A 23,710-nucleotide genomic window follows, 5' to 3' on the forward strand; every position below is an offset into this window, starting at 1 on the left:
AGCACAAAAAACTGGGCTCTAGCAAAATGGTGGCAGCGCATGCGCAGTAGCATCTATTGGCAAGTGATAGACGCTACTGCGCATGCGCCGCCACTGTCACCATTTTGCTGGAGTTTTTTTTTTTTAAATACCACACTATTAACTGCACAAGCACAGTATTTAAGATAGGAGTCAAATCACTGAAGGTGACCTGTCATTTAAGCCAAAATGATGACGATAAGATTAGAGCACCAAAAAAAGACCCGCTCACAGGCCCGCCCCGGAGCACGAGCACCTCATTAACTCAAAACTGCAATCAAAGATTAAACAACCACAAGATGGATTTCTGCAACCCAGGTATCATTTTGAGCAGTGTAACAGCGCTGAGCTAACAATGCCGGTGTTTTAAATTCTTTGATGAGTTTCTATGTTCCCCATATTGGTGATTGCAGGCAAAGTTTTATAATATGGTTACCATATAGTTGTATGACTGTGTCAGAGGAATTAGAGGATTTGTCACTCTGTTTTGGCTGGAATAGTAATGTATTTGTTTCTTATTAAAGTCATGATCTACTACTGTACATCATTCACTTAGGGGAGAACATAGAAACCCTTTAACCCCTTACCAACATCCACCCTACATATGTATGAAGTGGGCTTATGGTGTGAACCCACCCCATACCTGTAAGGTAATGGCTGTGACATACTTCCAGGACCATCTCCAGCAGTTGCGGGTTGTTCACCTATGACTGTGAACCTGTCAAATGCCACTGTCAATTTCTAATACCGCCATTAACAGTGTGCCGGCATGAGGGTGCATTATTCTATGCATGCATTCAGGCTTTGACTGGCCCACAGGGTAACAGGGGAATCCCCCGGTGGGCCCCTGTGTAGATCTGGGCCCCCAACCCCACTGTATTGGCAGTACTTGGCATCATTCATTTGATTCACTCTGTACAGAAAAAAGCAGCATCTCATCATTCATTAACCACGCAACCAGTTTATTATTATATAGAGATATAGGTACATTTGTGAGCGAAAGTAGTATAATATTTGCATGCAGGTGCAAAATGCCCCCCCCCCCCTCCCAAAGTGAATGTTACTGGTGGGCCCTTGTCACCCCAGTCTGACACTGCACCTATTGGCTGCGAGGTGACTGCGTAATGTTGATGGATTGCATTGACAGCTAAGGCTCTGCTGAAGAACTCCGTACCTATCATCACGGACTGCCATTAACACCCGGCCTCTGAAGTGTTTCAAAGTAGACCATGATTTTTGCTATATACAGCAGTACTGTGGTATTTCTGTGTATATACTGTATATGTGTATATATACATAGAGCTCTTGCAAAAATTAAGAGACCACTGCAAAGTGTTCAGTTTGATTTTTCTCTTTATAAGTATATTTTGGAGTAAAATGTAAATTGTTCTTTTATTCTATAAACATCTGACAACATGTCTCCGAATTTCCAAGCAATCATTTTTGTATTTTTTTTTTTACAAAGAAAAATGGTCAAAATAAAAAAAACCCTGTGCTTTCAGATCTAAAATAATGCAAAGAATCCATGTTTTTAAAATCCCAGCTGTCATGCGTCTTGGCACACTTTCCACCAGTCTTTCACACTGCTTCTGTCATCCTCCTGATTACATACCAGAGGTTTTCAATGGGGTTCAGGTCTGGAGATTGGGCTGCCCATGACAGGGTTTCGATGTGGTGGTCTCATGATTATTGTCAGAGCTGTGCTGTGTGTGTGTGTGTGTGTGTGTGTGTGTGTGTGTGTGTGTGTGTGTGTGTGTGTGTGTGTGTGTATGTACGGTATATACTGTATATGTATGTATGTATATATATATATACAGTGGGGCAAAAAAGTATTTAGTCAGTCAGCAATAGTGCAAGTTCCACCACTTAAAAAGATGAGAGGCGTCTGTAATTTACATCATAGGTATACCTCAACTATGGGAGACAAACTGAGAAAAAAAAATCCAGAAAATCACATTGTCTGTTTTTTTAACATTTTATTTGCATATTATGGTGGAAAATAAGTATTTGGTCAGAAACAAACAATCAAGATTTCTGGCTCTCACAGACCTGTAACTTCTTCTTTAAGAGTCTCCTCTTTCCTCCCCTCATTACCTGTGGTAATGGCACCTGTTTAAACTTGTTATCAGTATAAAAAGACACCTGTGCACACCCTCAAACAGTCTGACTCCAAACTCCACTATGGTGAAGACCAAAGAGCTGTCAAAGGACACCAGAAACAAAATTGTAGCCCTGTACCAGGCTGGGAAGACTGAATCTGCAATAGCCAACCAGCTTGGAGTGAAGAAATCAACAGTGGGAGCAATAATTAGAAAATGGAAGACATACAAGACCACTGATAATCTCCCTCGATCTGGGGCTCCACGCAAAATCCCACCCCGTGGGGTCAGAATGATCACAAGAACGGTGAGCAAAAATCCCAGAACCACGCGGGGGGACCTAGTGAATGAACTGCAGAGAGCTGGGACCAATGTAACAAGGCCTACCATAAGTAACACACTACGCCACCATGGACTCAGATCCTGCAGTGCCAGACGTGTCCCACTGCTTAAGCCAGTACATGTCCGGGCCCGTCTGAAGTTTGCTAGAGAGCATTTGGATGATCCAGAGGAGTTTTGGGAGAATGTCCTATGGTCTGATGAAACCAAACTGGAACTGTTTGGTAAAACACAACTTGTCGTGTTTGGAGGAAAAAGAATACTGAGTTGCATCCATCAAACACCATACCTACTGTAAAGCATGGTGATGGAAACATCATGCTTTGGGGCTGTTTCTCTGCAAAGGGGCCAGGACGACTGATCCGGGTACATGAAAGAATGAATGGGGCCATGTATCGTGAGATTTTGAGTGCAAACCTCCTTCCATCAGCAAGGGCATTGAAGATGAAATGTGGCTGGGTCTTTCAACATGACAATGATCCAAAGCACACCGCCAGGGCAACGAAGGAGTGGCTTCGTAAGAAGCATTTCAAGGTCCTGGAGTGGCCTAGCCAGTCTCCAGATCTCAACCCTATAGAAAACCTTTGGAGGGAGTTGAAAGTCCGTGTTGCCAAACGAAAAGCCAAAAACATCACTGCTCTAGAGGAGATCTGCATGGAGGAATGGGCCAACATACCAACAACAGTGTGTGGCAACCTTGTGAAGACTTACAGAAAACGTTTGACCTCTGTCATTGCCAACAAAGGATATATTACAAAGTATTGAGATGAAATTTTGTTTCTGACCAAATACTTATTTTCCACCATAATATGCAAATAAAATGTTAAAAAAACAGACAATGTGATTTTCTGGATTTTTTTTTCTCAGTTAGTCTCCCATAGTTGAGGTCTACCTATGATGTAAATTACAGACGCCTCTCATCTTTTTAAGTGGTGGAACTTGCACTATTGCTGACTGACTAAATACTTTTTTGCCCCACTGTATATATATATATATATATATATATACACATACATACATACATACATACATACATACATACATACATACATACAGGGTGGGCCATTTATATGGATACACCTGGGTGGATAAGGTTCTAGTCCCCAAATAGGACTAGTAAATACAGTAAAATGTAAATAATAAAATAAAAAAATCCCAAAAGTTTAAATCACCACCCTATCCTCAGTTAAAAATAAAGATATTTTTTAAAAATGCAGACGTATGTGGTATCAACGCCTCATAAAAATTTGATCTATAAAAATGTAAAAAGGTGGTTAGCCTGATCAATAAACACTGTACACAGGGAAAAAAAAATCCAGGATGCCAAAATTGCATTTTTTTTTTGGTCATCGCGATACAGCAAAAAAAAATGCTGCTGTAAGAAGTAGACATGGGCGATCCCGAACAGTAAAGTTTGGCATCCGTACCAAACACATACTGTTCAGGCACGGATACCGAACACGGACTTCACCAGGAGGTCCGTGTTACTGTTCGGGTTTGGCCCCGAACACTGGGTGTTTGTCGCGCTGTCATGTGCATTACCGCAGGTCAGACAGCACGGTTCCGACAGTGTGAGCCCGCAGCTGTGAGCGAGGTAAAAAATATATCCTGGTCACTGGCATCAGCTTATAAGACTACTGCTCCCATCAGCCAATGCCTGCTGTCGCTAATAACAGTGAGAGCAAGCAGCGGCTGATGGGAGTAATCATCAGTCAGCACCTGCGCTATAGATAAATAATTTAAAAAAAACAGCATAGGTTCCACTGTATTTTTGATAACCTATTAGATGTGTAAATTCTGGCACTTTGCCCAGCTCTTACCATTTGCCCTGTAGCGGTGGCAAATGGGGTTCATATTTTGTGGGGTTGATGTCACCTTTGTATTGTTCGGTCACATCAAGCACACGGATTAGTAATGAAGAAGGCATCTATAAGAGATAATAGAAATGTAAGATTTTTATTGTAAATAAACACACAGCCAGAATAAAGTCCTTTAATTGAAATAAAACCAACAAACACAGTTATACTCACCTAATGCCCATTCCATTGAATCTCTCATCTCCTGTAATAAAATACCAACCCCACAAATATGAACCCCACTTGCCACCACTACAGGGCAAGTAGGAAGAGCCAGGCAAAGCGCCAGAATTGGCGCATCTAATAGATGTGCCTTTTCTGGGCGGCTGCGGGCTGCTATTTTTAGGCTGGGGGGCAATATCCATGGTCTGTTACCAACCTAAGAATACCAGCCTCCAGCTGTTTGCTTTACCGAGGCTGGTTGTCACAAATGGGGGTGACCCCACAAAGTTTAACAGCATGGGAACCAAGGCTGTCTGACCGGCAGTAATGATTTTACCACCGATTAGAAGTGTATTTGCCACGCTGTCATGCACCCCATTCAAGTGACACCCAAACTTTTTTTAAACTGTTCAGCCGAACCCGCCAGACTCGAACATCCAAGGGTCCGCCCATCTCTTCTAGTAAGAAGCAATCAAAATTTCATGTGTATTCCAATACGGTATCAATAACAAACGTCTCATCTCGGAAAAGATGAGCCAACAATATCTATCAACCAACTCAAGCAATGTGGAAGGAAAAAATTAACATTTAACTATTTTTAAAAAAAAAATTTTATTTTCACAAGGGTGACAGGAGAAAATGGATCCCAAAATTTGTTGTGCTCTACTCAGTAGACCAATACTCCATATGTGGGGGAATTCCACTCCTTCGGTGCATGGCAGGGCCCAGAAGGGAGGGAGCACCGTTTGACTTTTTGAACACAAAATTGGCTGGAATCGATGGTGGGCAGGGCCGTATTTACAGTTTCTGCTGCCCTAGGCACTTTTAGCTTGCCTCCCCCTTTGGTGAGTATGACACTATCGGCAGTGACTTTAGCAAGAATCGCTGATGTGAAAGTCGCCTTTTGCAGCAGATCGGGCAGTTTTTCGGCATGTGCCGCGTAACGGATCACTTACGGCAACACTGCGGTCGGCCTCATTCATTCCCTATGGTATTTGTGGCACTTGCCATGATCTGGCAAATGTGGTACCATACCTCCCAACTTTTGAAAAAGGGAAGGAGGTACAAATTTTAGGCCATGCCTCTGACCACACCCATTTCACACACAACTAGTCACACCCATATCCACGTCCCAACCACAGCCATTTAGCACTGCTGATCACACTGTTTTATATACAATAATTATAAACGAAAAAATATGGCCACAGTGCCCCATACTGTATAATGGCCACACATGATGCTCCATACTGTATAATGATCCCACATGATGCTCAATACTGTATAATGGCCACACATGATGCTCCATACTGTATAACGACCACACATGATGCTCCATACTGTATAACGGCCACACATGATGCTCCATATTGTATAATGGCCATTGGCCACACATGATGCTCAATACTGTACAACGGCCACACACAGTTCTCCATGATACTGTATAATGACCCCCGCTCCTGTATGCATGGCTCATATTCCCCCCCTGTATGCATGGCTCACACTCCCCCCCCCCCCCCGTATGCATGGCTCACACTCCCCCGCCCCCTGTATGCATGGCTCATATTCACCCCCTCACCCGTGTGCATGGCCCATATTCACCCCCCCGTATACATGGCTCATATACACCCCCTGTATGCATGGCTCATATACACCCCCCCCCGTATACATGGCTCATATTCCCCCCCTGTATGCATGGCTCACACTCCCCCCCCCCCCCCCCGTATGCATGGCTCACACTCCCCCCCCCCCCCCCCTGTATGCATGGCTCATATTCACCCCCTCACCCGTGTGCATGGCCCATATTCACCCCCCCGTATACATGGCTCATATACACCCCCTGTATGCATGGCTCATATACACCCCCCCCTGTATACATGGCTCATATGCACCCCCCCTGTATGCATGGCTCATATTCACCCCCCCGTATGCATGGCTCATATTCACCCCCCCCGTATGCATGGCTCATATTCACCCCCCCCTGTATGCATGGCTCATTCACCCCCCCCTGTATACATGGCTCATATTCACCCCCCCCGTATGCATGGCTCATATTCACCCCCCCCTGTATGCATGGCTCATATTCACCCCCCCCTGTATGCATGGCTCATTCATCCCCCCCTGTATACATGGCTCATATTCACCCCCCCCCTGTATGCATGGCTCATATTCACCCCCCCCTGTATGCATGGCTCATATTCACCCCCCCTGTATGCATGGCTCATATTCACCCCCCCCCCGTATGCATGGCTCATATTCACCCCCCCCCCTGTATGCATGGCTCATATTCACCCCCCCCCCCTGTATGCATGGCTCATATTCACCCCCCTGTATGCATGGCTGATGGGTGGTGGAATATATTCCCCTGTAGGACCAGGTATATACCGTGCCCTGGCATACACAGGGGTGGCAGAGCAGGACTTGGATGGCGTGCCGCGTGCGGGGAGTTTGCCAGTAACCCGCTCGGCTCTGCTAGATCTGCGCAGCACTCGCCTTCAGGTCGTGCGGGTCCCGGTCCGGCGTCAGCATCGGGGCAGAGGAGCGGCTGAACTCGTCCATGAAGATGCGAGCGTCGGCTTTCTCCTTCTCTAGCCCCATGCCTCCTCCGAGCTGCAGCGCGAGAGGACACTTCCTGGATGGTGCAGCTGCTCTCCGCGACCCCCCCCCTTCCTACCCGCCCGGTGTGAGTTGTGAGTATTGTCTTCAAGGAGGGCGGGTGGGACTCGGAGGAGGGGGGCGGGAGGCGGGGGGCGGGGCGGTCGGTCGCTTGTGACCTGGGACTTAAAAAAACAAACAAAAACCCTTGCTCAGGTGCCGCCCCCCGCAATGTCGCCGCCCTAGGCACGTGCCCTCGAGTGCCTAGTGGCAAATACGGCCCTGATGGTGGGCACCATGTTGCGTTTGGAGCCCCCCTGATGTGCCTAAACAGTGGAAACCCCACAATTCTAACTCCAACCCTAACACCGCCCTAACTCCAACCCTAACCCCAACACGCCCCTAAGCCCAACACAACCTAAACCCTAACACAAACCTAACCACAGTTCTAACACCAACTGGAAAGAATGGAAAAAATGCAATTTTTTTATTTTATTATTTTTATCTAACTAAGGGGGTAACAAAGGGGGGTTTGATTAACTATTGTTTTAATTTGATAACTGTGATAGGGTCTATCACAATGATCAAAATGAACCAATAAGAAAAGATCTCCTATTGTTGCCGGGTGCCGGCCGGCAAGTCACGGCGGGTGCAGTGCACATGCACCCACCATTTTCTCCGAGGAAGATGACATGGAGGGCTGGGGGATGGAGCAAGAGGACCTTGGGATGGCAGAGGTACTGAGGGATCTCGGGGAACCCCATTTCTCTCTCCTCTGATATGCATAGATTATATCAAAGGAGAGAGAAATGAACTGGAAATCAGATTTCTTTTGTGATCGCTGTTAATCGGTGAATAACGGCGATCATGTGACGAGACGGTAAAAACTGACGCAAATTATGTTCTCCAGGGTCTCAGCTACTCCTGGTAGCTGAGGCCCCAGAGATTTTCCAACGCTGGGAGTGCTATATACTTATTTCTCAGCACCGTTAAAAAGTGGCAGGCGCTATTTGATGTGCTCTGATGGACTTGGAGAAGATGCTTGCAGAACTCTAGGTGGAATATTTCTGTCGGCCCAGAGTCCCACTTTGACCAGTTTGGGTATGAGACTGGGCCCCAGACCTCACTACCGTACAGAAGATTGGGGCAATGATGGAGTCAAAGATTTTTAGCCAGACGGTTACTGGTGCCTTGAGATGGTACAGACGTCTTCTGATGGCATAGAAGGCTTTGGATGCCTTGTCTTTTAGTAACTCTATGACTTGCTTGAAGCTCCCTGACTGGCTGAGTTCTAGGCCCAGGTAGGTGTACCTGTTGGTTTCTGTAAGTGGACGGTTGTCTATCATAAAGGTTGGATGGCCCGTGGGTTTCTGCTTTCTTTTCTGATACACCATGATATTAGTTTTTTTCTCGTTGATTGGCAGTGCCCATGTGCTGCTGAAGGTCTCTAGGATTTTCAGATGATCTTGGAGACCTTTCTCAGTTGGTGATAACAGCATGAGGTCATCTGCATACAGCAGAAATTTCACCTGGGTGTCATGGAGGGTGAGTCCTGGTGCTGAGGAGGACTCTAGGGCCACTGCCAGCTCATTGATGTAGATGTTAAAGAGCGTTGGACTGAGGCTGCAGCCCTTTCTCACTCCTCGACTCTGTTGGAAATAGGCCATCCTCCTTCCGTTGACCTTCACACTGCAACTGTTCTCAGTGTAGGAGCTTCGTATGACGTCATATGTTTTGCCTCCTATTCCGCTCCCCAGCAGTTTTAGGAATAGTCCTGGGTGGCACACTGAGTTGAAGGCCTTCTTGAAGTCCACAAAACAAGCGTATATCTTCCTGTTCTTTGTATTGTGGACGTGGCTCTTGATGAGGCTGTGCAGAGTGTAGATGTCGTCAGTGGTGTGGTGGTTTGGCATGAACCCTGCTTGGCTCCTGCTGAGGACGTTGTGCTCGGTGAGGAAGGTGAGGATCCTCTTGTTCAGGATGCAGTTGAAGAGTTTACCCAGGTTGCGGCTGACACATATCCCTTGGTAGTTTGCTTTGTCGTACTTGTCCCCATTTTTGTGTATAGGGGTTATGAGGCCTTGGTTCCAGTTTTTGGGGAAGCAGCCGGCCTGCAGTACAATATTAAATAGTTTTGTTATCGCAGCCTAGATGTCTGGAGGGCTGTATTTCAGCATTTCTGGGAGGATCCCATCTGGACCGCTGGCTTTTTTATCTGTGTGATCCTTTCTGTTATTTCTGTCAGTGTGATTGGTGTATCCAGAGGATTTTGGAAATCTTTGAACTTTTCCTCCATATCTTTCATTTTTTTCACAAGCTCTTTTTGTGCCAGGTTCAGGTCTTCACTTGGGATGTCATTGTAAAGGTCCTTGAAGTACTGGAGCCAGATGTTGCCGCTCTGGATGTGGAGGCTGTTGCTTTTCTGGTTGGATCCAAGGTGATTCCACAGTTCCCAAAATTTGTTGTCTTCATGGGCATCTTGAAGTTGGAGGAGTTTGGTAGAGATGTCATTTTGCTTTTTCTTTCTGAGGATGGCTTTGTAATTTCGTTGTACGGTGTGGTAGGCTTCTCTCAGAGTGGGGTTGTTGGGGTCTCTGTGTTTTTTATTTGAGGCCATTCTTAGGGCCTTCCACATGGTCTTGCATTCTTTGTCAAACCAGTTGTTGGGATTTTGTTTACTCGGTCTCTTGTTGATGCTTCTTTTCAGGTCAGACATTTCTGCCATGGCATATAGAATGTCGTTAAGGTCTCTTACCGCTAGGTGTACTCCTTCTGGGCTAAGTTCATACACGTTATTATGGAAGCATTGGAGCTTCTCCTTGATCTCTGGTCTGTTGATGGCATCTTTGTATTTTGGGGCCGACATCTTGGACCATTTGAAGGATGGTGGCAGGCTAAAGAGGCTGGTCTTTTGCGGGGTTTGTGAGGGTGATTTCTTTGTGGATTTGATGTATAGGAGCAGTTGATTATGGTCTGACAGATGTGTTTGTGGGGTGACTATAAGGGCGCCAATATTTGTAGGGTCCATATCTGTGATGGCATAGTCTATCACACTGCTGCCCACATGGGAGTTTAGGGTCTTTCCAGTGAGTCTCCCTTGGTGCGGCCATTGAGGATGCAAAGTCCAAGGCTTCGGCATAGGTTCAACAGCGTTCTGCCACTTTTATTAACTGTGCAATCATAGCTGTTCCTGTCGGTGTGCACTGGGTTGTCACAGTCGGTATCTGCTCCAAGTATATAGATGTTTCCATCAGTGGTCAGGTAGTCTCTTTCTCTTCCCGTTCTTGCGTTCAGGTCTCCGTAGATGAGAACGTTGCCAAGAGTCTGGAAATGGGCAGCTTTAGTCTTTAGGGTCTCAAAGCTGTCTGGGTTGAAGTATGGAGACTCTGGAGGAGCTATGTACACTGCACAGAGGTAGATGTCGGCCCCGGATGTGAGGATGGAGCGGCTTATTCTTATCCAGATGTGGCTGTCTCCTCTCTTCACTGCTCTGATATGTTCATGGAGCTCTTCTTTCTACCAGACTAATATTCCTCCTGAGCTCCGGCCCTGTTTGATGTTTTTGTTTTTCAGGGCGGAGACAGAATTCCCTGTATCCGGTGGGGACATAGGATTCATTATTGGCCTTAGTCCATGTTTCAAGGAGGATCTGTATATCAATGTCTTTCAGTCTTTGGTTAAAGTCTGGGTCGTTTGTCTTGTATCCGAAGGCTGAGGTGTTCAGGCCCTGGATGTTCCAGCTACTGATGATTAGGGTTGACATTGTGTAGCTGTATACCTTGTAATGGGCTGTCCTGCATAGGACATCTTGAGTTGCTGACTGGTGACCTTGTTGTAGGCAATTGGTCCAGTCGCGTGAGTTTCTTGCATATGGAGCTGATCATGGTCTTTTTTTCTGCCAGCTCACTGGGCTGTTTCACTCTGTGTGGGGAAGGTGGTGTCTTCCATGGTTCGTGTCTCTCATAGACTGGTTTTGCATACAGGTTGCAGTTTCCAGTTCGTTGAGCATATTCTGTTTTAGGACTGTTAGTTGGTGCTCTTTCTATAGGTTTTCGGTTTGTATGGGTTCTTGGACCGGGGACTCTGTTGAGTACAATGTCTTTAAGTTCTTTGGCAAGAAGGCTGACTCCTTGGTTGTTGAGATGTTTGTCATCATACAGGTGGTGGAGGTTTATGACAGGATGTTGTGCCGGGGTGATGTCTAGCATCGTAGTGATCTTGGCTACTAGTTCTCTGTGGACGTCTTGGGTGATGTATTGGAAGGAATCTTTTCTTGGCAGCAGAGATGACAGGATGATCTTGCTGCTGGGGAACTTCTGTTGTGTGGTGTCTGCTAGCTGACACAATTGTCCTGCTACCTGCTGGTGTTGGTCCTGGAGATTGTTGGTGCCTGTATGTATGATGATGTGGTTTGGGTTGGTGAAATATGGATTATCAATTAGGGCCTTTGCTCGTTCTATAGTTGAGCAGCGGATTTTGGAGACCCTTTTTCCTGGGAAGAGTCGCCTTGTATTGAGGTATTTTCCGTTGGAGTCTATAATCAGGACTATATCAGGACATGTTGGTTGGCTGCTCCTATGGGAGCTTCTGTTTGCATTCTTCTTGTTGCTCTGTCCTGTTGTTGTGGTCTGCTGTTGTTCTAGACTTGGGGTTTGTTTGGTGCTTGGGTCTGGCCCATCCTGTGGTTCTTGGTTATTTTCTATTTTGCTCTCAATATTTAGGCAGTTATTTAAGTTAGTGGTGGTGTGGCTGTTAGCTCTCATTGTGCCTTCACCTATCTCCTTCCCTAGGTCCCCCTCCTGTGTTAGGGGTGGTGTCTGGCTCTTTTAGGTTTTCTATTTCTCCTTTTAATTTAGCATTTTCTTGCCGTAGTTCATATAGTTCATGTTTGATTTCCTGCACCGCTGAATCCAGTACACACTTCAGTCTGGTTATCTCTGCATCTGTTGGGTCATTTGTCTGTCTTTGGATCTGTTCCTTAAGCAGTGTGAAGTCCCTCTCCAGCTGAGACAGGCATTCTCTAAAGATACCTTCACACTGAACAACTTAACAACGATAACGACAGCGATCCGTGACGTTGCAGCGTCCTGAATAGCGATATCGTTGTGTTTGACACGCAGCAGCGATCTGGATCCTGCTGTGATATCGCTCGTCGGAGCTAGAAGTCCAGAACTTTATTTGGTCGTCAGATCGGCGTGTATCGTTGTGTTTGACAGCAAAAGCAACGATGCCAGCAATGTTTTACAATGGTAACCAGGGTAAATATCGGGTTACTAAGCGCAGGGCCGCGCTTAGTAACCCGATATTTACCCTGGTTACCATTGTAAAAGTAAAAAAAAAAAACAGTACATACTCACCTTCTGATGTCTGTCACGTCCCCCGGCATCCGCGCTGCTGCTCAGAGCTTCCTGCACTGAATGTGTCAGTGCCGGCCGTAAAGCACAGCGGTGACGTCACCGCTCTGCTTTAGGGCCGGCGCTTACACAGTGCAGGGAAGCGGATGCCGGGGGACGCGACAGACACCGGAATGTAAGTATGTAGTGTTTGTTTTTTTTACATTTACACTGGTAACCAGGGTAAACATCGGGTTACTAAGCGCGGCCCTGCACTTAGTAACCCGATGTTTACCCTGGTTACCCGGGGACTTCGGCATCGTTGGTCGCTGGAGAGCTGTCTGTGTGACAGCTCTCCAGCGACCACACAACGACGAAACAGCGACGCTGCAGCGATCGGCATCGTTGTCTATATCGCTGCAGCGTCGCTTAATGTGACGGTACCTTTAGGGTGTCCAATGAGGGGAGTGCATTATTAGGGCTTTGGGCTGCAGGGGGGTCCCTGGTGGTCTTTTTTGTACGTGTAGGCCCATCACTCTTTCTACGTGCTGGCTTTACTATTTTATATTTTTGAGTCTTGACTTTGATATGAGGGAAGATTTCCTCAAATGCCTCAAGGTTGTCCTCATTGCCCTGTATGACTATTATGTCAGAGTGGTATAGATTAATGGTGAGTGAGACATCCTCATTTTGTGGGTCTTTTACTATGATTTGTCGGCCCCTGCTGATGCCACCTTTTAGAATGTTTTTATAGTATTTGCACAAGGCTGTGTGCCATGCCTCAGGCTGCTCACTATAGAAGAGGTACTCTATCTACTATATAATTGTCTAAGGGTCACTTCCGTCTGTCCTTCTGTCTTTCTTTCTGTCTGTCACGGATATTCATTGGTCTCGGCCTCTGTCTGTCATGGAAATCCAAGTCGCTGATTGGTCGTGGCAAAACGGCCACGACCATTGCCATGACCAATCAGCGACGGCCATAGTCTGGCGGCAAAATGGCCGCTCTTTCCTCCCCGCAGTCAGTGCCCGCTCCATACTCCCCTCCAGTCAGCCCTCACACAAGGTTAATGCCAGCGTTACCGGAGCACGGTGTAACGCACTCCGGTTAAGCAGCTATTAACCCTGTGTGACCAACTTTTTACTATTGATGCTGCGTATGCAGCATCAATAGTAAAAACATCTAATGTTACAAATAAGAATAATAAAAAAAAAACTGTTATTCTCACCCTCCGACGTCGCCCGCTGTACTCGCCAGTGCAAGCGGCAGGTTCCAGTGCCAAGGATGCTATGCGAGAAGGACCTTCCATGACGTCACGGCCATGTGACCGCGACGTCATCACAGGTCCTGCGCTCATACCAACCCTGGGACCGGAAGCTGCTGCGCGCACCGCGCACAGGCGCCAGGACTTCAAGGGGCCTTCGGAGGGTGAGTATATGTTTATTTTTTATTTTACGTCACTGGGCAATATACTATGTGGCTAATATACTACGTGGCTGGGCAATATACTACGTGGCTGGGCAATATACTACATCACTGGGCAATATACTACGTCACTGGGCAATATACTACGTCACTGGGCAATATACTACGTCACTGGGCAATATACTACGTGTCTGGGCAATATACTACGTGGCTGGGCAATATACTACGTGGCTGGGCATTAGTTTTCTTCTTTCACCTCTAGGATTGATCTCTGAAGTCATGGGGTAAAAGTTGTATTTGGTGAAGATAGATTTTAAAATGACTAGATAGGAGAGGAGTTGGTGCTCATACAGTTCTATGGAGCGGGGGGAGGGAGGAGCTAGGGGCAGATACACACTTTCTGCTGTAAACTCCCCGAGACACAATAACGGTTCTTCATAGAACTATATAGGCACCAACGGTCATTTCCTATCTCAGTAACGGGAAAGTCTATGTTTTCACTAAAGACAGATTTTACCAGTGATTTAAGAAAATGGGGAATAAAAGATCCCAAGGAGGAGAAAAAAGTGGACTTCTCTGATAAGATATATTACAAAGTTTAATTTTTTCACGTGTACCAAAGATGTATGAAAAAAAACCCCATATAATTAAAACCCAAAGTTATGTTCACACTTTGCGTTTTTGCTGCTTTTTTTAATGCAATTTTTAAGCTGCATTTTACAGTCTCAGCAAAGACTATGATATTTCAGAAATCTCATGCACACACATTGGTTTGTTTTTTTTCCAGTTTGGAAAACTGCTGTGTTTTTGCAAATTGCAGTTTGTCACTTTTTTCAGCGTTTTTCAATGTATTTGCAGCGTTTTTTCACCCATAGGAAACAATGGGTAAGTGCAAAAACGCAGGTATCAGTTTTTGCTGCATTTTTGCAAAAACCTAAGGAAATTAAATCAGGCCTTTTTTGGGACCACTAAACGTTATCATCATGCACAAAAGACAATAAAAACACAGCAAAAAAATCTGCAAAATCCTGCTTTTTGTAAGTAGCTTAAACGCAGCTTAAAATTTGCATAAAAATGAAGCAAAAGGCAACGTGTGAACATAGCCTTAGCGTTTAGCCATAAGTTATAGATCTAACAACAAATAAAGCTCAACCCCTATGTAGATTAACTAAAACAGTTCTTAAAAAAAATGTGAGGACCTACATAAATTAAAAACTAAAATAATATAAACACTTTAAAGGGAATCTGTCACTAGGTTTTTGCTTTCCCATCTAAGAGCAGCAGAACATAGGAGCAGAGCCACTGATTCCAGCGGTGTGTCACTAACTGGGCTGCTTGCAGAAGTTATCCTCAGTGCAGGTTAAGCTTTATTCAGATGGGGGGTTTGTGAACAATTGAACACATAGACTAGAAAGGGTATCTGTGAGAAACAGACATTTGTATGAGTCCTTACACTCAGGTCAAGGTTACTGAGCCTCACGCGGTGCTGCTTCCTGGTGGTTGTCTGCACTAGATGTATAATCTGTGTTAATGGCAGTTATCGTGACCCTCTTATGTTTATGAACTCTGGAGAGCTGGACTCACAGTGAAATATTTGATAAGGTTAAATAGTTTTTCCATGTGTTACAATCTCATGTGGCGGGCGTATTTTATATACTTAGATACTTTCCATGAGCCAAGATTTACACTTTGTCAAGTAGTAGCTTATATGGTTTCCAGGACTGAGTTTCTCTCACCTTCATTGTTGATGGGGTGAAAGTCAGACTTTAGAGAGGAAGTTAATACCCCATCTGTAGAATTGGAGGCACAGTTTATACCAGTACTAGGAAAAAAGCACAGGAGACCTGTTAGATCTGTGTACAGACACCTCTAGGATAAAACCGCCATCTATTGCCACTTACCTCTCAGAGTAGCTCATCACATTCTGAATATGCATCCTGCCCTGAATGTGCAGGTCCCAGTCCTGCAGAGAGAAAAGAATAACACTTACATAAGGGTATGTGCACACAATGCCTTTTTCAGGCAGCAGAGCCACAAAGTTTTATTGGGTGATGCTGCTTTAGGAAAAAGGCCAGCTGTTTGTTTGTTTTTTTTCCAGAAGAGGATTCACCAGAAGTTTTGCCTTTGCTGCAGCTCTGCCACCAGCATAGTTTTTCTTTAAATTTACGTTTTTAATTTACTTGCTAATATAGGGCCACTAATTCTGCAGCGCTTTACAAACATCATCAGCATCCTTTGGGGCTCACAATCTAGATTCCCTATCAGTATGTCTGGAGTGTGGGAAGAAACTGGAGAACCAGGAGGAGAAACAGAAACAGAAGAAAAACATATAAACTCCTTACAAATGTTGTCCTTGGTGGGATTTGAACTCAGCACCCCAGTGCTGCAATGCTAACCACTGAGCCACCCTGAGTTTCCCGAATTCAAACTAAAAGGCCATGTTCACACTTCACCATTTGGTCAGTATTTTACACCAGTAGTTGTAAGCTAAAACCAGGATTTGGTGAAAAATGCAGAAGTGGTGACGTGTTTCCATTATACTTTTCATCTGACTCTTCTTCTCCTGATTTTGACTTACAAATACTGATGTAGGAAAGAAATATATCTTGGTACAAATACTGATGTAAAATACTGACCAAATGATGATTGTGTGAACGTGGCCTTACTAGTGGAAACCACCTGAAGAGTGAATACTTTACTTCTTCTAACTACTTCACGGTTTCTGAACTCTAACCTACAAAAGTCTGAACTTTTGCATAGCAATGTCATTTTTACATATATATGCATTATTTTTTTTATTCAGCAGTTCTGCAGCACTTTTTCTGGCGGATCTCAATCAGATTCCACTTGAAAAAGAAATTGTATGCGCATACCCTAACCCAGTTACTGTAAAACATTTACAAAGAAAAGTCAATTATGCAACATTTCTTTTTCTTTTTTCTTTTTTTTTTTTGCATGATGTTCAACATCCAGTTCTTTATTAAGAAGTGTTCAAAAGGGCACTGTTCTCAAGAGATAAATGCTGGACCCAGCAGTGGCATTTATGGCATATCCTGGGGATTTACCACAAAGTACAATCTGTTATCCTACAGTGATGATCAAGTGGAAGACCAATAACTTTTGAGGCAATTGACTTTTTTACATTTGAGAGAAAATTCCATTCTAAGGTCAAATCTGAATATTCTGAATAAATCCGTGAATAAAAGACCCATCTCCAGTATTCTACTACACATAATCTACAATAATAATAATCCTTTAACCCCTTCCTGAGCTGGGAACTTTTTGTTCTTTACATTCTTGTTTTTTCCTTCCCTTCTTCCAAGAACCATAACTTTTTTATTTTTTCATCAACATACCCGTATGAACATTTTGGTTTTTTTTTGTTACTTTTTTTGCAGAACGAGTTGTGCTTTTAAATAGCAATATCCTTTTTATTATGTGATGTAGTGGAAAGAGGGTAAAATATTGCATGTGTAATGAAATTGTGGAAAAAGCACAAATACACTATTTTTTTCGGAAAGAAATTATCTTGTAATATGATTTTCTAGGTTCGGTACAATTACGAAGACATGAGACATAAAATTTTTTGCTTGTGTCACCATTTTCAAATACTCGTAATGTTTTTAATCTTCAGTTGATGGAACTATGTGGGAGGTCTTGTTTTTTTGCCTTGAGTCATCGTTTTTATTGATACCATTTTGGGATACAATGATATTGTGATAGTTTCTGCTTGCATTTTTTGCAGTGTTGCATCTGCAAAAAAAACGCAATTCTGGTTGTTCGATTTACTGTTTTCTCATTACAGCGTTCACCGATCAGATTAATTAATTTCATATTAATAATACGTTTACAGACATGGAGATACTGCATATGTGTTTTGTTTTTTTAAATTTCTTTATTTTTAATAGAGGGGAAAGGGGATGATTTAAACTTTTATTTCTGTTCATATGTTTACAAACTTTTTACTGTATTTTGTATTCCCTTTAGTTGACTTGAACTTGCGATAATATGATTGTTTGCTTGTACTTTACACAGCAATATATTGCTGTATATAAGAAAAACAATGTGTGAATGGCACTGTCAAGAGATTGACAGTGCAGTTTAACAGGTTAACAACCATATCTAGCAGTCTTCTCCACTTGCAGCTGAATAATACAGCCATTATCTACTGGCAAAGATGCAGGCTCAGTCCGTAAGCTTGCATCAAGAAAGAGGTCATGGGGTGTCACAGGTAAGTCAGATGCTACAGACAGTCTTTAGTGTACAGTGGGGACTGACCAGTGCCAGCCCCCCTTCTCATTCATGGCCTAGCTCTAGGGATATTCAGGGCTTAGGTTCCTGCTTGGTGATTTGTGTGGAACATAGGGATGGTGGGGGAGGCAGGGTGCTATTAAATCTGCCTAGGGGGACTCCACTCCTTCTTTCCCTAGTTTGGACTTCCTTCCCATCTTCCACTCGTATTGCACTTAATCTTTTCACATTGTGCGTAACATTGGGATTCCTTGCTGGCAGTGCAAGGGTTAATCTGTTCAATTGAAGCTCCTTGAGCTTTCCTACCTAGAATGTCTCAGCTGTTCAGTGTTTGCCAATCCCCTCTGCTATACTGCTATATATTCTCACTTCTGGCACTTAGGAATTGCCAGTGTTAGTTCTTACTGCCTGGTTTGGAATTGGAGGTGAAGTTCGTGGTTTGAGTTGGCGTTTTGATATTTGTTCGGGAGATTGTTACTTGGAGTTTTATTTGTATGCACATCCTTATCCTCTCCTATTTGGTTTCTGCTTCCTTTACCTCCCATGTTCTACTCTGTTTGGTGAGTGTATTTTGTCTGATTGTTACGCATTTTCATTTATCCCTGTCAGTTTTCCCTTGTATATCTGGTCAGTGTTATAAACGCACTTTGGCTTTCCAGCTCTCTGGGTGGGGGAGAGGACAGATAAGGGTTGATATAGGAGCATAGCATGTCACGTGAACCCGGTGTCTCCATCTTCTGGAGTAATCTAGGGGACAGGGATAGACTAGGGTGCCCCTAGTTCTGGGAACCTGGTTAACCGCCAAGTCACTGCTTGACAACAGAGCTGATGTACAACATACCATTAGTGTCATGCTGCAGCAATGCGGGTATGTGCAGACTCCATGAAGGACAGTGGGTGACAGAAAAAGAGGTCACACTTACCACACCGCAGCCCAGTGCACGCTGCACTGCGCCACCAGGTTGCGACAGAGAGTGGTCAAAACAAGCCAAGTCCGTAACAGTCGGTAAGCTTATGGTCTAAAGGGCAAAACAGAACTCGTGGTCAATTTACAAGCCGAGAGTCCGAACCAGCCAGGAGCAAAGGTACCAGAGACGTGAGACAGAGAACGGAGTCAGAGTAAGCCAAAAGGTCAAAAAGCCAGACAGACGTGTGGTAACAGAAACGGGAAGCAGGAGACAAAGTCAGAGTCTTAGCCGGGTCACAAACGGAGGGGATACACACCAGATAGTCAACCTAGGTCGTGTATAGGAGACAGGTCAGGTACAGGTAAGGGAGGTCAGATGCAAAAGGAACACAGGGGTTTCACAGGTAGCAGTCTCAGCAAGCCAAAAACTATCACTGACACAAGCTGCCAGCAAGAGAACTAATAAATAGCCACTCCCAAATCAAAGAGAGGCAGGAATAGTTAACCCCACCATGACCAGGCCGGAGCAGGGGAAAAATGTCAAACTCTGACCCGGATCATGACAGTACCCTTCTCTCAAGGGGGGCCACTGGACCCCCAGGTTTCCCAGGATAGCGGGTGTGAAATGCTCAGACCAATCGATCCGCATGGACCGACCGTGCCGGAACCCAGGACCGGTCCTCAGGACCGTAACCCTTACAATGAATGAGGTACTGGAGGGAACAACGGACCATGCGGGAGTCCACAATCCATTCCACCTCAAATTCATTCTGGCCTTCCACCGACACGGGTGGTGGAGGAGAAGGATACTCCCCTGAGGAAGGACCCAATGGTTTCAAAAGGGCTTTATGGAACACATTGGGAATCCGGAAAGATGGAGGAAGATGTAAACGAAAGGACACCAGGTTGACCACCTCCATAATCTCGTAAGGGCCAATGAACTTAGGCCTCAACTTAGCTGAAGGAATCTTGAGCTTTATATTTCTGGTAGAAAACCATACCTTATCCCCAACCTGGAATACAGGCCCCACAGATCGTTTTTTGTCAGCAAAAAATTTATATTTACCCTGAGCCCCGACAATATTTTTTTTAACTTCCTGCCACACCTCCCCTAACTATTGAATCGCAAAATCAGCCCCAGGACATCCCGAATCCGGGTCAGGAAAATTCCCCAAAATGAAGGTGGAAACCATAGTTACCGGAGAAAGGGGAGGTACCTGTGGACTGATTAATGCGATTATTAAAAGCAAACTCAGCCACAGGCAAAGAGGAACACCAATCGTCCTGCCGAGCAGTGACCAGACATCGCAAAATTTGTTCCAGAGACTGATTGGTTCTCTCTGTCTGACCATTAGTCTCAGGATGGTAAGCAGAAGAAAAGGTCAAACAGACACCCAGCCTTTTACAAAAAGCCCTCCAGAACTTGGACACAAACTGCACCCCTCTATCTGAAACCACATTCAAAGGCACACCATGCAATCGCACCACATGTTCCACAAACAACTTAGCAAGCGTCTCAGCATTCGGCAAACCTGACAAAGGCACAAAATGCGCCTGCTTACTAAATCTGTCCACCACCACCCAAATGACAGTTTTTCCATTAGAGGGAGGAAGATCGGTGATAAAATCCATGGACAGATGGGTCCATGGTCTATCAGGAATTGGCAATGGCACCAATTCCCCGGCCGGCCGACTATGCAAGTTCTTAGCACGGGCACATACAAAACAGGAGGACACAAATCTAGCCACATCCGAGGCCAATGAGGACCACCAAAACAACCTAACAATCGCTCTACGGGTGGCCGCGATTCCAGGGTGCCCACTCAAAACAGAATCATGAAACTCTCGGAGAACCCTGAGACGAAGTTGAACAGGCACAAAGAGCTTACCCACAGGCATAGACAGACGACCAAGAGACTGGGCCTCCCGAATCTCTCGCTCCAACTCAGAGGAAACCCCGGCCACCACCACACCAGGCTGAAGAATGGAGGAAGGAGGCTCAGGAGGTGACATCGGGTCCAGACTACGAGACAAGGCATCAGCCTTAATGTTTTTAGAACCTGGCCGAAAGGTGATAGAGAACTGAAACCGATAGAAAAAAGGTGACCATCTAGCCTGTCTCGGAGTCAGTCTTTTGGCCGACTCAATATAAGCCAGATTCTTATGGTCCGTAATTACAGTGATTTTATGGATAGCCCCCTCCAAAAAATGCCTCCATTCTTCAAAAGCCAATTTAATGGCCAACAATTCTCGATTCCCCACATCATAATTCCTTTCTGCGGGAGAGAATTTCCTAGAGAAGAAAGCACAGGGTCTTAAGTTAGTTAGAGTGGCAGGTCCCTGGGACAACACCGCTCCCACCCCCACCTCAGAGGCGTCCACCTCTACAATAAATGGTTCCGATGGATCTGGTTGAATCAAAACAGGGGCGGACATGAAACATTTTTTTAATGCTGAAAAGGCTGCTACAGCAGGAGCCGACCAATTCTTGACATCAGACCCTTTCTGAGTTAAATCTGTGAGGGGTTTGACAATCTGCGAAAATCCCTTTATAAACTTTCGATAATAATTTGCGAGTCCTAAGAAACGCTGGAGACCCTTAAGATCTTTAGGTTGCACCCAATCAACAATGGCCTGAACCTTTCTAGGGTCCATACGGAACCCCTCAGCAGACAAGATAAACCCCAGAAAGGATAATTCCCGAACAACAAATAAACATTTCTCAGGTTTAGCAAAAAGACAGTTCTCCCGGAGCCTCTGGAGAACTGCACGAAGATGACCTATGTGATCCTGCCTATCCATTGAGTACACCAGAATATCATCGAGATAGACTACCATAAAGCGCCCAATGAAGTCAGAGAAGACATGATTGATAAAATTCTGGAAAACTGCTGGCACATTTGTCAGACCAAAAGGCATAACCAAATTCTCAAACAGTCCCTCTGAGGTGAGAAAGGCAGTTTTCCACTCATCCCCCTCACGTATACGGATAAGATTGTATGCCCCACGGAGGTCTAATTTAGAAAACCACTTGGCCCCAGACAGTTGGTTATACAAATCAGGGATAAGCGGGAGAGGATAAGTGTTCCTCACAGTAATCTTATTAAGCTCTCGGAAATCGAGGCATGGGCGCAGACCACCATCTTTTTTTTTTTTAACAAAAAATAACCCAGCCGCCACAGGGGATACAGGGGGGCGAATGTGCCCTTTACGAAGACTCTCAAAGATGTATTCTTTCATGGCAGATCTCTCAGGACCAGATAGATTGTATAAATGGGCCTTGGGCAATTTAGCATTAGAAACCAGGTCTATAGTACAATCAAATGAGCGGTGTGGTGGTAAAGCCTCAGCCTCTTTTTCCGAGAACACATCCTCAAAGTCTCTCAGGTACTCCGGAATACCCTCGAGACTGACGGATGACACAGACACCGAAATAAGGCAACATTTAGAACATTTAGGTCCCCACTTTACAATATCCTGGGACCCCCAGTCAATTATCGGGTTATGTAGTTGTAACCATGGAAAACCTAACATCAGTCCAGCCGGGAGATTGTCCAGGACAAAGCATGACATATGCTCCTGGTGTAAGGCCCCCACCTTGAGGGTAAACTCCTCGGAAATTAAATTAACCCCACTCTTTGCGATAGGTGAAGAGTCGATAGCCACAAGTTTAATGGGAGTCTCCAGCCTAACTGTCCCTAACTTGCAAGTGGCCACCAGTTTGGAGTCAATAAAATTCATGGAGGACCCGCAGTCCACAAAAGCTGAGGTAGCAAAAACACAGTCCATAACAGTTAGTTCCACTTTCAACAATATCTTTGAAAATGAAGAAAAAGGTACCTGTGAATCTGGGTGACCACCACGACAATCACCCAGATTCAGTCGCTTGTTAGTCAGTGAGCAGGAAGGACAGTCCATTTTCCAATGTCCAGGATCTCCACAGTAGAAACAGAGTTTGCCAAGTCGCCGATGTCTCCTCTCCTTTCCTTTGAGAGTGATGGCTCCCACTTCCAAGGACTCAACAGGTGGCAAAGACTCTGGTTTACCAGGAAGAAAAGGAGCCTCCCGTTGCATGATTCCTCTCTCTCGTAACCTCCGATCCATGCGGACAGCCTGAGTCATGGCCTCTTCCAAGGAACTGGGTGAAGGATAGAGAGCCAGAGCATCCTTCAAATGTTCAGACAGTCCCCTCAGGAACAAACACCTGAGAGCTGAGTTGCTCCAGGAAATCTCTGAAGACCACCGCCGGAACTCCGAACAGTACCACTCAGCTGAGAGCTTATCCTGAGAGAGCCCCATAATTGTGTCCTCTGCCAGTCTAACACGATCAGATTCATCATATATCAGTCCCAGAGCATCAAAGAACATATTCACAGACATTCTTTCAGGAGCGGTCGGAGGTAAGGAAAATACCCACGACTGCGGACCCTCCTGAAGTAAAGATATAACTATCCCTACCCGCTGATTCTCATCCCCTGAAGATCGGGGTCTAAGAGAAAAAAAAGTTTGCAACTCTCCTTGAACACGTGGAATTTTTTTTTCTCACCAGAGAACGTGTCAGGTAGTTTAACATAGGGTTCAGGAGAGTGCAGAAAAACATCAGTCATCTCACCTGACTTACTGACAGAGGGAGAGGAAACACCCTGGACTATCTTAACTGTTTCTGCAAGCTCCCTCTGCACCTGCTTCTGAGAGGTAGTCAAGGTCCTATGCTCCATGGATAATGTCTG

At 45.1% G+C, this 23,710-nt stretch overlaps 1 protein-coding gene and 1 long non-coding RNA gene across 4 annotated transcripts in view; one reads left to right on the top strand and one right to left on the bottom strand.

Annotated features, from left to right (window-relative positions):
* The window catches only part of LOC143769459 (uncharacterized), a 171,140-nt gene that overhangs the window by 117,413 nt on the left and 30,017 nt on the right, over window positions 1-23,710 (top strand). The gene's annotated exons all lie outside the window — the stretch shown is intronic.
* RBM20 (RNA binding motif protein 20) overlaps window positions 1-23,710 on the bottom strand; it is a 171,491-nt gene that overhangs the window by 90,615 nt on the left and 57,166 nt on the right. Inside the window, exons 3-4 of the mRNA XM_077258045.1 lie at window positions 15,724-15,785; window positions 15,559-15,644 (exon numbers count right to left, since the gene is read on the bottom strand). Coding sequence (XP_077114160.1) covers window positions 15,559-15,644; window positions 15,724-15,785 — 148 coding nt within the window. The remainder of the gene's footprint in view (window positions 1-15,558; window positions 15,645-15,723; window positions 15,786-23,710) is intronic.

This window comes from Ranitomeya variabilis, chromosome 4 (genome assembly GCF_051348905.1).
Source record: "Ranitomeya variabilis isolate aRanVar5 chromosome 4, aRanVar5.hap1, whole genome shotgun sequence".
Lineage (NCBI taxonomy): Eukaryota > Metazoa > Chordata > Amphibia > Anura > Dendrobatidae > Ranitomeya > Ranitomeya variabilis.